The sequence below is a fragment of the Diadema setosum genome, chromosome 8 (assembly GCF_964275005.1).
Source record: "Diadema setosum chromosome 8, eeDiaSeto1, whole genome shotgun sequence".
NCBI lineage: Eukaryota > Metazoa > Echinodermata > Echinoidea > Diadematoida > Diadematidae > Diadema > Diadema setosum.
The window spans coordinates 7734254-7749595 of NC_092692.1; the positions used below are offsets into that span (position 1 = coordinate 7734254).

The 15342-nt window shown below is 39.8% G+C and overlaps 1 protein-coding gene across 1 annotated transcript in view; it reads left to right on the forward strand.

The window, feature by feature from the left end:
- The window catches only part of LOC140231570 (protein sidekick-2-like), a 136945-nt gene that overhangs the window by 93762 nt on the left and 27841 nt on the right, over nucleotides 1-15342 (forward strand). Inside the window, exons 9-22 of the mRNA XM_072311708.1 lie at nucleotides 359-479; nucleotides 1215-1331; nucleotides 4641-4811; nucleotides 5316-5597; nucleotides 7358-7492; nucleotides 8312-8479; nucleotides 9298-9368; nucleotides 10493-10721; nucleotides 11358-11473; nucleotides 11896-12091; nucleotides 12693-12791; nucleotides 13388-13579; nucleotides 14054-14353; nucleotides 14878-14948. Coding sequence (XP_072167809.1) covers nucleotides 359-479; nucleotides 1215-1331; nucleotides 4641-4811; nucleotides 5316-5597; nucleotides 7358-7492; nucleotides 8312-8479; nucleotides 9298-9368; nucleotides 10493-10721; nucleotides 11358-11473; nucleotides 11896-12091; nucleotides 12693-12791; nucleotides 13388-13579; nucleotides 14054-14353; nucleotides 14878-14948 — 2268 coding nt within the window. The remainder of the gene's footprint in view (nucleotides 1-358; nucleotides 480-1214; nucleotides 1332-4640; nucleotides 4812-5315; nucleotides 5598-7357; nucleotides 7493-8311; nucleotides 8480-9297; nucleotides 9369-10492; nucleotides 10722-11357; nucleotides 11474-11895; nucleotides 12092-12692; nucleotides 12792-13387; nucleotides 13580-14053; nucleotides 14354-14877; nucleotides 14949-15342) is intronic.

A 15342-nucleotide genomic window follows, 5' to 3' on the forward strand; every position in this document is an offset into this window, starting at 1 on the left:
TGAGGGGTGCCTTTCAATAATTCTCCCACATATTTTGACACATGGAAAAGTGAATAAGAGCACCAACTACATACCTGAAACTTAAGAAGCTTATGATGTGTAACATGAACTACAGTATGTTGTAAAACCAAAAAAATAAAGGGGGGTTCTTATCAAATCTAGTAGTTGCCACAGTTTGTGAAGTGTGTCATAAAGGCTTGCTTGTCTGACAGAGAATATCAAGAAAATGAATCCTTTTCCAGACAGGCAAGCTGATTCAATTACTTCATTATGTCTTGAGCTTGTTGTATGATAAATGTCTTAATGTTTTGTGCATGGATGTATTATTATTTTCTTTGTTTTAATGTTTGATTCCTAGGTGGAGAGTAATGGGGATCTCCAGCTGACCAATCTCCAGAAGTCTGATGATGGAATGTTTCAGTGCCAAGCCATCAATGATATTGGGGAGGAAATTGCTGACACCTGGCTTCAGGTCAAAGGTCAGATATTATTATCAGCCTCAAACCTCTTCGATTACATTGTGAAACTTCATGAACGGCCTTATGTACTGCCTTGTTTATTTATTATAATCGTTATTTTTGCCCCACACATACGTGTATATTTCTGCTATTTGGAAGTTGCATTGATCAAGTTGAAGGGCATTAGAGTTCAGAATGTTCATGCACATTAAACATGATTGTCTCCCCATGCATATGTTCTCACCTCACATGTTAGGAGGTTGTCTTGTCCAACAATCTTTCTTTTCAGTTTGAAAGTCTTGGGCTGTATCGTTCTACATGCTATCAGTGTCTCTGATGTTGTGTCAAAGTGAATACCGGTAGATGAAAGAAAAACAAACTTACTTTGCAGTTTAAATTGATCATTGGATGCTTCAAATAAGAGAAAATTTGTGAAAGAAAGAGAGTCAGGCTTTCCATCACAGTGAGGTTTGTTTGTTTGTTTTTTTTTTGGATGCGATTGCAAATATTGCTGTGCATTTTATCATCAATTTTGATGTATATTGATTTGGTAACTAGTGATAGTCATGTCTCAAGACTTGTATTGGTTGAGAAAGAACACAGCATATTGTGTTTGTAGAATGCCATGTTGTCAATTGTGTCAATACATTGTAAAGACAATGCATCTAGATGTATTCATTTTTTTTTCTCAAGGTAAAGGGTACTTTAAGCAATGCTATGACAACTTTGTAATGTTCTTTTCTCTGCCTTTCACAGAAATTGCTCCAGTTATCACAACTGCCCCGAATGATACCACAATATTGGAGCGAGACACTGCCATATTGCTTTGTGTCGCATCTGGAGCACCAGAACCCACCATGGCTTGGTATAAGGGTAAGTCTTGGATTCACCCCATGTGCTTGTTCTGTAGCCCCAAAGGAAACCTGAGTTGGCCTCAAACTAAGGGAGATGGAAGGGGGGGGGGGATTAGTAAGGGTGATATTGACTTACCAGCATCAACTGTGTCAACTGTGACTAGCGCACCATCAAGTGTCATTAGTGAGCAAATACCACGCATAGCAGGCACATGGCTTACAGCATTTTATAATCATGTGATAGCAATGTTATTGTGTGTCTCCCAAGTCCAGTACCCCATCCCTCCCCCCCCCCCCAAGTGTGACTAACCAGCACCAGCCATACCTTGTCAGACACGTGGTCTAACCATCGAGGGCCATTTGGTATCGAATGCCAGACATAGCCGGGATGCGGTTCTGGCATTTTCATAGTCCTTTTCTCCTGGGAGGTGCATGCAGATGTGTACAGTGAAAAAAAGGGAGCCCTTGGGACTTATTAACCCATGGCTTATGGGAACCTAGGGGTTCCTGTACAAGTCCATAGGGGAGTCACACTCTTGTTGGGAATGAGTTTAAAGGGCCCTTTGTGAATTCTTAGAAGACTTTTTTGAGCTCATATATTTATTCTTATTTTCATTTTTTTTTCCACTTGTGATTTGACAGGTGAAAGTATGTATCATCTCTTTTAATGCCCTTTGTGATATTCACCAGTTTGGCTTCGGATCTCTAGAATGTATTTGCAGTTTGTTTATAGCTCAAGGAAATTGATCTCTTTCATAAGTAAAATGTTTACAGCTATGTGTGCAACAAACTTTGATAGTAAAGCACACTCTTCATACAAGAGATGATGACCTGAAGAAGTTTATCTACAGTTCGACCTCGATTATCCGGCTGTGTCCGGACCGGCGCTCATCTGGATAAGCGAATTGGCCGGATATGGGAAACACAATGTTAATGTATGTAGCTGCCGTCCAAGCTGCTGTCCCAGTGCACTGGCAGCTAGGCAGGTAGCGTACCCCGCAATGGTGATGTAATCTATGCTAGCCTGCGCAAACTTGTAGTCCCTTCTTCACAAAAATAAGGTATATCTCTATGTGAAAATCATACATGTTTTACCTCATTAGATATTGAGAAACCTATCATGCACATCTTATGAAATTAGTGAAATAGATCCATGAAAAGATGTTAAAGTCACAGTTTTTTCTCAATTTTTGGATGAAAAAAAAAGTCCTTCACTGCGTGAACGCGTCCGGATAATAGAGATTACCGGATAACGATAAAAGGAGGCCGGATGATCGAGGTTGAACTGTACTTGGATCAAGGAATTGTACTTTGCAAATCAGATGTGTTCATAATGTTACAACCATTCACATTCCATTGGGATAGAGTTCACAAGATACATTTGAGAATACTTCACAACACTTTATAAAAAGAAGTACGTTAGTTTTTCTGACCCCATGCAACAGATGTTACAAATCTATATATTCTGTCATAAAATTGTACAAGGTGTTTGTAAAAGCACTAGAATGTAAAAAAAAAACAACATAGAGGTAGTTTTTATTGTGCAATAATGCTGCCAGGACATTAAACACCACATGCTATTGCTTTATTCACTATATATATCTGTGGGTATTTTGCACGGTGGCGATGTTAGTACACAAGGAGGCAGGGGTTGGTGATGATTTGTTACCGATGCCGCGGTGTAATCGGATACCTTTCCGGCTTGAGTTGTGCGGGTACTTCACAGCTGGTGCTGTGCTGAACAGAAGTGCAACATGAATGTCACATGTCACGTTGTGTGACATGTGTGTTTGCTCTTCTTTGCTATTTCTCCGAATAGGATTACATAAAGACCTGTGAAGGCTCATAAATAATATGATGATAGAAATAATGTGGCCTTATTGTTCTATGGTAGTCTCATCCGGTGTTCACAATGGTCTTCCGCAGGGCTTTGCCATGATGATTATAATTACCTCGGCATTGATAGGTGCTCATGTATACACCTGGGTCAAGATTGACATTCTGGGTTAAAGGGACTGCACAGTACTGGTTGAGGTGGGGATTCATGTTTTGAACATTCCTAAGTGAGATAATGAAAGGCCTCTTATGAAATATGAAAGAGCATGTAATTTTAAGAAGAATTCAACGTTTATTTGACGAAAATTGGTTTTCAAATGGCTGAGATATCGAAAAAAGTGCTAATAATAAAAGGCGACATGCCACAACTTTATTAGGATCTCTTCGTTTCACCTTGTTTTTGGATATCTCAGCCATTTCAAAACAGATTTTCATCGAATAAACTTTTGATACCCCTTAGAACTGCATGCTCTTTGACATCTCATAGAGTGGTTTCTGAATATCTCGCAAAAAGTTAAAAGCTAAATCCTCACCTCGACCAGAACTGTACACACCCTTTAAAATAGATCTCTTCCAAGAACATAAACATTTGGAAGGACACAGGATGCAAACTTGTGAATGCCATTTTAAAATCAAAGTCCCATCCAATTTACCACAGTACCCTCATAAATGTGTAGGCAGCCACTCCACATACATGTAGTGATAGCAACATCAGATTCCTTGTGCAGAATATTAAAGTGTGAATGTGATAAAACTCAGTTTGAATAAACATAAACAGCCAAAGACAGTAGCCCATTTAATATGTGGTCTTCCTGTTCTGCAAACGCTACTTAGATATTGTGAGATCATATTTATTTATTTTTTTTTTTTTTTGTGGTTAGTGCATGTAGAAGTAGAAGTATTAGTGATGATAATGGTAATGACTGCAATGGTGATAATGACAGTGATGATTTGTAATGATAATGATAAAAAAGAAAAATTGCAATTAAAAAAATAATGATGATGATGATCTACTACTACTACTACTACTACTACTAATGATAATAATAATAATAATAATAATAATAATAATAATAATAATAATAATAATAATAAGAAGAAGAAGAAGAAGAAGAAGAAGAAGAAGAAGAAGAAGAAGAAGAAGAAGAAGAAGAAGAAGAAGAAGAAGAAGAAGAAGAAGAAGAAGAAGAAGAAGAAGAAGAATATCAATAATAAAATCAATAGTTTGATGCAGTATTATCATGACAGGAGGCTGAAAATACTTGCTAACAAACAGAAAATCAAGAGTAAGTAGTAATTGTGAATATTACTTCATCATATGGTACCCTCTATTCAATACATTGGTGCTCTGGGTGCATTGAGGAGAGTTTGCCCATAGTTGGAAACAAAAACCCCAATGAAATACATTGTATATAAAAAAACACAATAGCACAGAAGTGAGTAGGTCACTCAAATTCCTTACATTTGATTCTCTTTCCATGTATTTGTGTAGATGGAACCCTGATAGCCAGTGCCAACTACCTTGCCCATGACCGCTTGATGCTGCTGGGTGCTGGAGACCTCATGGTGTCGCAGGCCGTCAGGTCGGACTCCGGGACGTACACCTGTGTGGCGACAAACACCGTAGGAGACACCAATGCCACTGCTGTCCTCACAGTCTACGGTGAGTTTGTTTACCCTCTCCCTCCTGAAAGCAAGCTGGGGATTTCAGCTGTTCATTATGAAAGAATATTTTTCTCTTTAGGACATTGGGAGGTCTTTCGAGTGACAGTTTCACCCTCTATCTTTGAACCGGAGTGCTGTCTAAATTTCACTTGTGAGATTATGAGAAATCTCAGAATCAGAGGGTTTAACCCTAGTCAGGCCAAGCTTTTTTGGCTATGCTAAATCTGAGGGGGTGGATTCATAATGAGGCCTTCTTGCATTACATTGTATAGGCCTATTATGTTGTATGCTTTGAGTGATATGAAATGAGCAAATATCTCCCTACTTTATTTCAACTGATTGACAAATTACCATACATTGATGTTGCCGTACAATGTACGTCGACAATTACATCAGTGTTTGGCAATTTGTCAATTAGTTGCAATAAAAACAACTCAACATAAGAATTTCATTAATTTGTATACCCCCTACTTGTTCCTCTTTCCGTGGTGCTCAAAATCAGAGCAAACGAGCATCGCCCAGAAGCCAACCCCAATCAGCACCAACCTGGGAGATACATCGGTACTCAACTGTGTCGTCCAGCATGACTCCCGCATCACACCGGACATCATGTGGACCATCGACGGCGTCGTCATCCATGTCGAAAGCAGCCAGCGCCACACTCTTCTGGAGACCGGATCCCTCAGAATCGAACCGACCATTGCCCAGGATACGGGCCTGTACGCGTGCAGCGTCACCTCCATCGCGGGAAACGACGTTGGAAGCGCAAACCTTACAGTGCTCCGTGAGTAGTTATCTGTCTCTTGACTGTTAGTATGAAAGGATATACTAATTCAGTATTGCACTCATATTCTTGTACTATCACAAGACATCATACGCTGGAGATTATTTGGAGCCCACAGACAGAATCTTGCGACTGATTGACAAATTGCCCTGCATCGATGTAAATTTGAGAGAGACATTCATTGCAAACACATTGGCTGAGATTGAGTTGGGAGTCTTGCCAAAGAATGCACACAGTTCCTCACTTACCAAAAAAAACAACAGCATATAAACAAACAGATAGCATAGAAGGTACTTCCAAATGTGACCATGCATCACAAAACCAACAAAAAGTCGCATGCACTGATTTTTTTTGTGAACGCTGAAAATAGGTGAAATGGGTCAACCCAGTCAATCTTGGGTTTGTCATATTTTCTGAAAGAGCAAGTCTGCTTGTCCATTATGCTGAAGTCTGGGATCATAAAGCAAGCGTGACATTGTGTTTTTAGCAGTTTTTCTAGAACGCTTTTTTTTTGTGTGGAATAGGTGATATGTGATTAGGTGTGTCTTAAGTCCCCTTTTCATTTCTTAATAACCCTTCGCACACTCTTCATTTTCAACTCTAATAACTTTTGAACAGATAATGCTACTGCTTTGAAAGTTGGTATTAGTCATGAAGAGAATGTGTTAATAGAACATGATAAATTTCAGCTTAATTTGATAATCCCTTCATTGTTGTTGCTACGAGTTTAACCCGTTGAGGAGGAGTCCCGAGTATACTCGGGCAGGTGTCTATGGGAAATGCGTGTTGTAGCAAAATCAGTCTGTCCTCAACGGGTTAACATTCTGTTTTTCATTCCATTCATGCACAAAGCACGGCTCACTGTCAGATTAGGCACTTTAACAGACCCTATACTTCGGAGCCTCTTTTCTCAGTACACACTTTTCCGGAGTGTGTACTTTCTTTTCAATATTTAGGTAGGTTAAGAGAGTCCATTTGAATTGAGTTATACATCATTTTAAAGCTTAAAATCTGTTTTTTCAGAAGATGCTCTTAACTGAAAATCCATGTCTGGCAACTTTTTGTTGGTTTTGTGATGCAGGATCACAAAATGGAACCATGGGGATTAAGAAGTGTTCATTTAAAACACAGAACCATAGCAATGTTTTGGATCTGACAAGCTATAGGAAAGGGGTGTTTATCCAAAAATTCATCTTACTGAGTCTGCCAGTTTCCTGTATATGTGAAGAAATATTTTCACCGATGTGTTTCTTGTAACTGTCTTGTGAGGTAGTTGCAGTTGATTTTTTAGTCCCATGTGTCTTACATTGGATGATCTGTCTGCGGTATTTTGCTTTCCCCATATTTGGGAATAAAGTGCACTCCTGTTATAAACAACACGGATAAAATGAAATTTTGGTTACATCGAAGTAAGAATTCAGCTCCTCAAATTATTATATGTATATACATTTACATACTTTATTTTTTGCATTTCTCAAAATTTCAATATAACGAAAGAAAACCTGTACTTAATATCTTAGCGTAGAATTTTAAGCAAATGATCACAATTCTTGGAATTCAAAAGAGTAGGCACAGACCAAATGGAAGTACCTTTCTTTTATCTGGATAACTGTGCTGCCTTGATGTGTGCTCAATAAACCATAAAGTAAAATACAATGCCACAAGAGGAGACTTGTACAATGTAGCTGTATCCAGGAATGTATACAATATCTTTGTCTATATCTTGACATTTGCTATTCACTCTTTGATGGAATTTGCAGAGGTACCGTACAAGCCACTGAACGTGGTCGCCCAGCAGAGCCTCACTGAGTCGCGGACCATCATCGTGAGCTGGATGCCAGGATTCAATGGCAACTCGCCCCTCATCCGATACATTCTGGAGCAGAAGGAGGATGGTAAGGAAACCTGTTTAGTTGGCCTTAGCTACATTTAGGCTTGGCAGTTGGAACACGTCAAAGAGGGGTCCTCTATTTGTAGTTCTGTTCCTAATTCATCTCATACAGTTTTGGTCCTTCGGTTGTAGTTCTAATTGTAATTTCATCTCGTACATTTTGGATTTAAGTATTCAATCAGGTTAGGTCCTCCAGTTGTTGTTATTATTCTAATTTCATCTCATACATATTCAGGTTATCAAGTACGTATTCAAGCAGTTTAGGTTATCCAGTTGTAATTTTGATTATAATGTCATCTCATATACATTGTATATTCAGTTTATGTAATCAAGCAGTTTAGGTGATACAGTTGTAGTACTAATTCTAATTTCATCTTGTTAATATTCTATTTGTGTATGAGAGCAATTTGCTTGGTACATGAAGGAAGTAATTTGAAACTGAAAATTATATTTCATCGCTGGCTGTGACAGTTTTGTAAGTTTGTAAGTTTTGTAAGTAAGTTTGTAAGTTTTGTAAGTTTGTAAGTTTTTTAAGTAAATCAATCATATAATTTGTTGTATTACATGTGGGGGGAATGCACCGTACAAACACTGCTTTTTAGCATTCCTCCCCATTTCCAGCATTTCCGTTTACTTACAATATTTTGTAAACTTACCCTTTATTTTGTATTATGATGAAATTTATGTATTCAATTTCTGTGAAATATTTATATGTTTCTGTTGGAAATGGAAAAAGAAATGAATGAATGAAAAAAGTTTGTTTTATATTCCACTTTTGCTAGTATCATGAGCAAATTGCATTTTTTCTTCCCTTTGTGGTCAGATTCATCATTCAGAGAGGTAGAGGCCACTGTTCACCCATGGCTAACGGAGATCAGCGTCACTGGTGTGAAGCCTTCTCGAAGATACCAGTACCAGCTCAGGGCCCAGAACAATGTCGGCATCAGTGAATACAGCGACCCCAGCAATGTAGTCCACCTGCCCGAAGAACGTAAGTTGATTCTGTTGCTATAGTTTACCCCTGATCTTTTGAGTAACCTGGTTTGGTGCTACTTGTCATCTGCAAGCAGTTTTCCCTGTAAGATTATGAACAGCTTATGTAAAGTAGTGGATTTTGTATTAAAAGCATATTTTGCAGGAATTGGGGTGGGATGGGGTGATAGGTGTTGAAAATATTTTGGCTAATTGGTGCAGTGAACTTCTGACCAATTGCTCATTCACTTTTGATTTATTTCATCAAAGAAGTATGAAATTCCTGTTGGCACAGTCATTTTTCAAGATTTATTCCATTTTTTCCTGATTGTTATTACATACTTCATAAGAAAGCCATATGAGATGGAAATGTTTATTGCAGGATTTTCGTATGAAGACCACGATGTCAATGATCACATATTGATATCAATTATGTTTCTTTCCTTTTTTCTGTTTTTCTTTTGTCTCAAATGAGATCTCCTAGTAACAACAGGGTAAATCAGATATGCCGATATCCATGTCGCACATAGATTAAATGATTTGGGGTATTTCTTTTGTCAGGTCGCTGCTGGTCTATTGGCTCAAAACATACAAGGAGTGATGTAACCCAGCAAGTTAGTTACACACAAAAAAGTTTCAGACAGGCTCTAGCACAAATATATTTAAAACTGATTTTAAGCTGTGGTTGTACTTGGCAGTAGATCTGTTTGAAACCAGCTTAATGAAAGAATATACTGGAGGTCTGTCGCATAGGATATGCTTGTGCCAGTGGTGAGAAAATTGATTAATTTGACAGTTGCTTCTTTGTTGTTGCATTTTTTTTTTCCGCCTATGCAGCGCCTGATCTGCCACCCCAGTCTCTCAGGGCAAGTGCCATATCCATCTCCAGCATTAGAGTGCAGTGGCAGGTAAGTTTTCTCTCGCAAAGACTTTAGGAGAGCTTACTGATTTTTTTTTTTTTTAACCTATTTGTACCTGTGTCTGGGAAGTATTACACGGTTTGATATCTTACACTCTAATACTTCATGTAGTAGCAGACGGTAGGTTGTTTTAAAATAGAGAATGTGCATAAAGAGTAGAAGGACCACTTGGGTGTGGTAATATACACCTCAGGGATAGGTGACGATTCCGATCCTCCAAGCAGCTGTAACTCGTTTGTTAAAGGAGACTTCCGATAGAGAGAATGTGCATAAAGAGTAGAAGGACCACTTGGGTGTGGTAATATACACCTTAGGGATAGGTGACGATTCCGATCCTCCAAGCAGCTGTAACTCGTTTGTTAAAGGAGACTTCCGGATGAGTTTTAGACTTCAGCACTTGAACTTATATAAATTGGTTATACTGAGTATAGAGTTTCAGAATTGATTGTGATTGTGATGAGGAATGAGAATGTTTTCAAAATTCATAAAAAGTCACAATGAATGAGGATGATGACATACATGTAGAAGCTTCACATAAGAATGCATGATTGGGTGCTCAAGGAAGCAGAACAAATGAAGAAAGCATGCATAAATTCTACACTGGTGAAGTTGTTCAGCAAGCGGTATGGTAATGCAATTACATTGCTACATTTATACTGGAATGTGAGTCTCCCATATCGTTATCCATGTTCATTGTAATTTGCTTTGGAATTTTCAGAGTATGGGTTTCTCTGCTCAAGGAACATTCTACAAATCTATACATGGCACTGTTGATTTATGTACTACATGATGGAAAATATGAAACTTGTCTGGAATTCCCCTTTAACTGTTTGATGGAGCAACTCATCATGTCTCAATTTTGCTCTCCTTTCACCTCCTCTCCTCCCTCCTTCTGTTCTTCCCCTTCTTTTCCTCTTTCCCTTCTTTTTCTGTATTTTCTTCCATCCTCTCCATCCCTCACTCACTATGTCTCCCTCTAACTCTCCCATCTCTCTCTATCCCTCTCCACCTCTTCTTCTTCTATCCTTAACGTCTTTCTTTCTCTTCACTTCCTTCCTTCCATCTCCACCTCTTTCTCGTCCCCTCATTCTTCGTTCATCTCTCACGGACAGGAGCCCCCGTATGACAGCTGGAACGGAGCGCTTCAGGGATACCAGCTGCAGTGGCGCCTGACGGGTTACCCCACAGTCTACAGCCACAACATCACCAACTACCGTCAGACCTCGTACGACATCACCGGCCTCATCACCTGGACATCGTACGACATCGCCGTTGCCGCATTCAATGGCGGTGGGGTGGGTGCCTTCAGCAACGTGGTGCAAGTCAGGACAAAAGAAGGAGGTGAATATTCTTCTGACGACTACTTTGGGTTATTTTTTTCCCTGATTATTCCAAAGCAAGTTTGTAGCTTCTTTCAACATTACAATTATAGAAAGAGATTGTGCTGGAGAGCACACAGTCTCCCGTGATTTGCCGATCAGAGTTATGAAATAAATACAGACTTGCACGAGGATAAAAAAAATGTAAACTAACACTCTCTTGTATCTATCCCGACTCATTAACCTATTAAAGACTAGTCTTGAGTATACAGGTGTCTATGGAAAATGCAAGTCATAGCAAAATCAAGTCGTCCTCAACAGGTTAATATTCAGTGTTCTTCTCAAACAATTCCATGAAGAATTGTTGATTATGAAGAATTATATGCCATTTTTTTTCTCTGCCCACAAGAACATTTTCTTATGCATTTTGTGGAAATCTTATGGATATATGTCAACTGTATCACTGTTTAGTGGAATCCAAAATACTGATTGTTGCCCTTTATTCAGTGTTCTGTTCATAAGAAAATATTGCGTGAAAGATAAGAATACAATACAAGATGTTTAATTTCTTTGTTTTGCTTTTTTTTTTCATCACTGGGAAAGAAGTTTCATATATGAAAATGCTAATTTTTCTTGGATATTTCTTTGTCTTGCCCAGTGCCTACTGACCCACCTGAAGCAGTGGATATCCAGGTGGTCAGCTCCACAGCCTTCCGATACCAGTTCAGCCCGCCACCAGTCTACTCCATCAATGGAATGAACCTTGGCTACAAGGTAAGTGGTCGCAGTCTAGCATAGCATAACAAAGTCTAGCACACCAGCTTTTAACTTTGTTAGGGTATTAGCCCTCTGGTGCAAGCCTGGCAACATCATGCATTTATTATGGCTATGGGGAAAGCATGTGCACGTCTTGAAATCCAACTGAATTACAGTTTAAGCAAGCTGCAAATTTTCCTGGGTTTTCTTCACTTTTTTGAGGCAGCTGTGTAACATTTCCCATAGGATGTCATCTTACATAATTCAGTGATGTCCAGATGGTGGTACATAGGGTGTTTTTTCTTCTGTATTCATAATGGATCTATTGCTTTCTTTTCTCTGCTTTCAACAGAAATAACATCATTCCTGTGATATACTTCTTGAAAATGAAGTAATATATGTTTGTACTGCTTGCATGTTTCAATAATTTTGAACTTCAGCTGCTTGCCTGGGAGCCTGGAAATGAGGCTAACCCCACAGTGGTGATCGTGCCCCACGTGGAAGGGGTGACCCGCTTTGAGGGGAGCATTGACACCCTGAAGAAGTTCACCCAGTACGAGGCAGCGGTGCTGTGCTACACCAGCCCAGGGGACGGCCCCATGAGTGCCCCACTCAGTCTCACTACTCTCATGGATGGTAGGTTTCTAGAGGTTTTCAGCCTTCCCAAACTCAAACTACATTTTGGCTAAAAGATAAGCTTTTACTTTCCACGAGTTTGATTGTGTGCTTTTTGTTGTCCCAATATTGAACAGAAATGAGGACTTGTAAAAAACCACCGGCACCTGGTACTAGATAGAGTCAGATGTCACGATTGTCCCACTACTAAGCATGCATTGAGAATGATATGTGTATGTCTAATACTTATCATTTGACAGAATTTTGTGTCCCTGCCGTCTCGGTACAGAAAAGAAAAAAGAAAAAAAGAAATGAATCCTTACATGCAAGGAGATGGATTCTCATACTTCCTCCTTTCTCGGTGACTGGTATGTACTCAAGTTAAGAGGTATATATTTGTCCTAATGGAGATTACCAGGTCTCTACTGTCTCAATACCAAGTGTGCACTTGGTCTGGTTGAAGCACTTTGGTACATTGTCATGAGTGGGATGCTCCCAAACCTAGTGTGAATAAATGTCCATGTCAAACACATGCCCTAAACTCTGTCATTGTTTAGATTGTCAGTTCCCTGTTCTGCCATGAAGTCATACTGTAGTCCATGCATCCTTTGTCTATTTCTAGTTCCTGGTCCTGTGAGCAACCTACGACTGGTCAACATCTACGATACGTCGCTAGAGGTATCATGGCAAGAACCACTGGAGGTGAATGGAGTCCTCCTAGGTGAGTTTTTCAACAGTCAGATATTTGTCTGTAGTTCAGTGTACCCTGGCAACAGCCATCCATTTAGAAGATAACTGAACTCTGGATAGACATATATACAGGGAGAAAGAATGAGAGAAAGACTGATTATATAGAAAGACATATACCTAATACAGGGCTCTACACTAACTTTTGTTTTTGGTGGCCCGATCGGGTCACCAAAATCATTGATTTTTATCTTTTGGTGGCCCGAAAGTAAAATCTGGTGGCCCGAAAAAAAATCAAGAACATAAGAAAATTAAATCGGTCCTACTAAACATAGAAAAATAAATACTAAGTATTACTGTAGTGATACAGGTACCCATGTCTAAAATAAAGGCAAACATCCGACTTTTTTGGTGGCCTGATAGGGCTACCAAAATCTTCATTTCTGAAATGTTGGTGGCCCGACGTGCGTTTTTGGTGGCCCCAGGCCACCGGGCCACCAATAGTGTCGAGCCCTGCCTAATATGCCATATGTTTCACGGACGTGGTATTTTGAGAAATGGGACTTAAAAGACAATTTTTGTTCTATCATATCATCTATCTCTCTCTCCCTTTCTGTGCCTCCTGACCAGGCTACACAATCAGCTGGGAGGAGGTGAACAAGACGTCCACCCTCAGCTCTGCTGACCGACAGGCCCACGAGACGGACTACACAGTGACGGGGCTGACTGCCCAGACCACCTATCTCATCCAGGTGTGGGCCCGGACCGAGGTTGGCCCGGGAGAGAAAACGGCCACCATCATCAGCTCCGGAGTGCCCCCAGGTCAGCTATGAAGACTGAACATTCCATCTCTCATCATTTTTCTCATCCACCTGACGATAGCACTGTAGCACAAAAATGAGATCATTCAGACCACTGTAAAAATGATGATGAAGTTCGGGCAGCTGAGATCAGTGAACATACTATCCTGCTAGTATTCCAGGCAGCTGCCTTTGTCATACTGTTTTAGTTTCTATGTTATTTATCTCTTCATATGCTTTTTATATGCTCTCATATATCACGTTTACATGGGACTATCGCCCTGGAAATTTTTTGCGCAAGTAAGTTTTCAGGCGTGGTTGTCTAAGATGAATTTCTAGTGGTTTGATTCTCCAGAATGACAATTTGAAAGTGTGCCTTATGTAACAAGCAAAATAGGTGCGTAGTTTTATTTTAGTTGTAGTTGCATGACGCCATGAAATGCATGAAAATTTCAACTTTTACAGTATTCATATACTTATTATTGTGGTTAAACAGAACGCCCCCAGCCACCCACCAACCTGCGTGTCGCTGATGTTACAGCTCGCTCCGTTAAGCTCCAGTTCATTCCGGGCTTCGATGGTGATGCTGGAATCACTCTCTGGACGGTGGAGGCTCGCGTAGGTCAGTCCACCCGCTGGGAATCGATATTTGAGTATTCCGACCCCAGCGCCAGGGAATTTGTGGTGACAGGTCTGTCTCCGTACACCTACTACATGTTCAGAATGTTTGCCACGAATGTAGCGGGATCTAGCAATGCGAGTGAACCATCAATACCAACAAGGACCTCTTCTGATGGTATGTAATCGTGTTAAAAGCTAAATATCAATTTGTACTGCTCATCTTTTCCTTCTCTTTGACAAAGTACAGGCAAAATTTTAGAAGAAAAATGGAATTTAGAATCTCAAGTTTTTAAGTGCATTATAACTTGAAATCATATAGTATGTCAGTAAAATGTCTTGGAATCTTTGAGTATAATGGCACATTATCTTAAGTGAAACACATACATTTGTGACGTGCCAAGTTGTTTCCAGGAACTTGTAGCTACTTTTTCTTTTTTGTGTGTGCAAATCCTCTCTTTTGTGCTGCATTGGCAAACAATTATTGTGCTTTTATTGATACAATAGCTGTATCCATGATCAACACAGAAATGTTTCTTTGTCTGCTTAAAAGTTTGCATGTTTCATCTCTGTCTTTCCAGTATTTCATGATGTGAACAGAGTTTGAAAGACTCATACTGAACCTGTGTAAGATATTTTCCTAGTCGGGTCGAGTCTGATCCAATCGTTTTTAATGTGAGCAAATTGTCATTGCTTCAACAGCCCCTGAAATCGCTCCATCTGACATACGAGTCCGAGCCTACAGCACAGGTGCCCTTAGAGTTACGTGGGTGGTAAGTCTCCACTGCAGTTCTCCATTTATTGTTTATTCCAGAAATCAGCACATGACGACATATTCAACTTTGTTGTGTCAGGATATTTTCCTTTGAATAGAAAGTAGATATCTTATATTATTTGCTCTACCTACTTATTATACCCCCGCCAAACAAAGTTTGAAGGGGGTATATAGGAATCAGCGGACGGTCGGTTGGGCGGTCGGTCGGGCGGTCGGGCGGTCGGGCGGTCGGGCGGTCAGATGTTCATCTGAATATATTAATGTGCAAGACACATATTTCCGCACTGGCAAAAAGTGCGTTGCCATGGTAACGGCATGTTATTGGTAAAATATAGGGCAAAATGCTTCATGGCAAAACTGCTTCATCAGTGTTCTTCCAATTCTCATGGAAT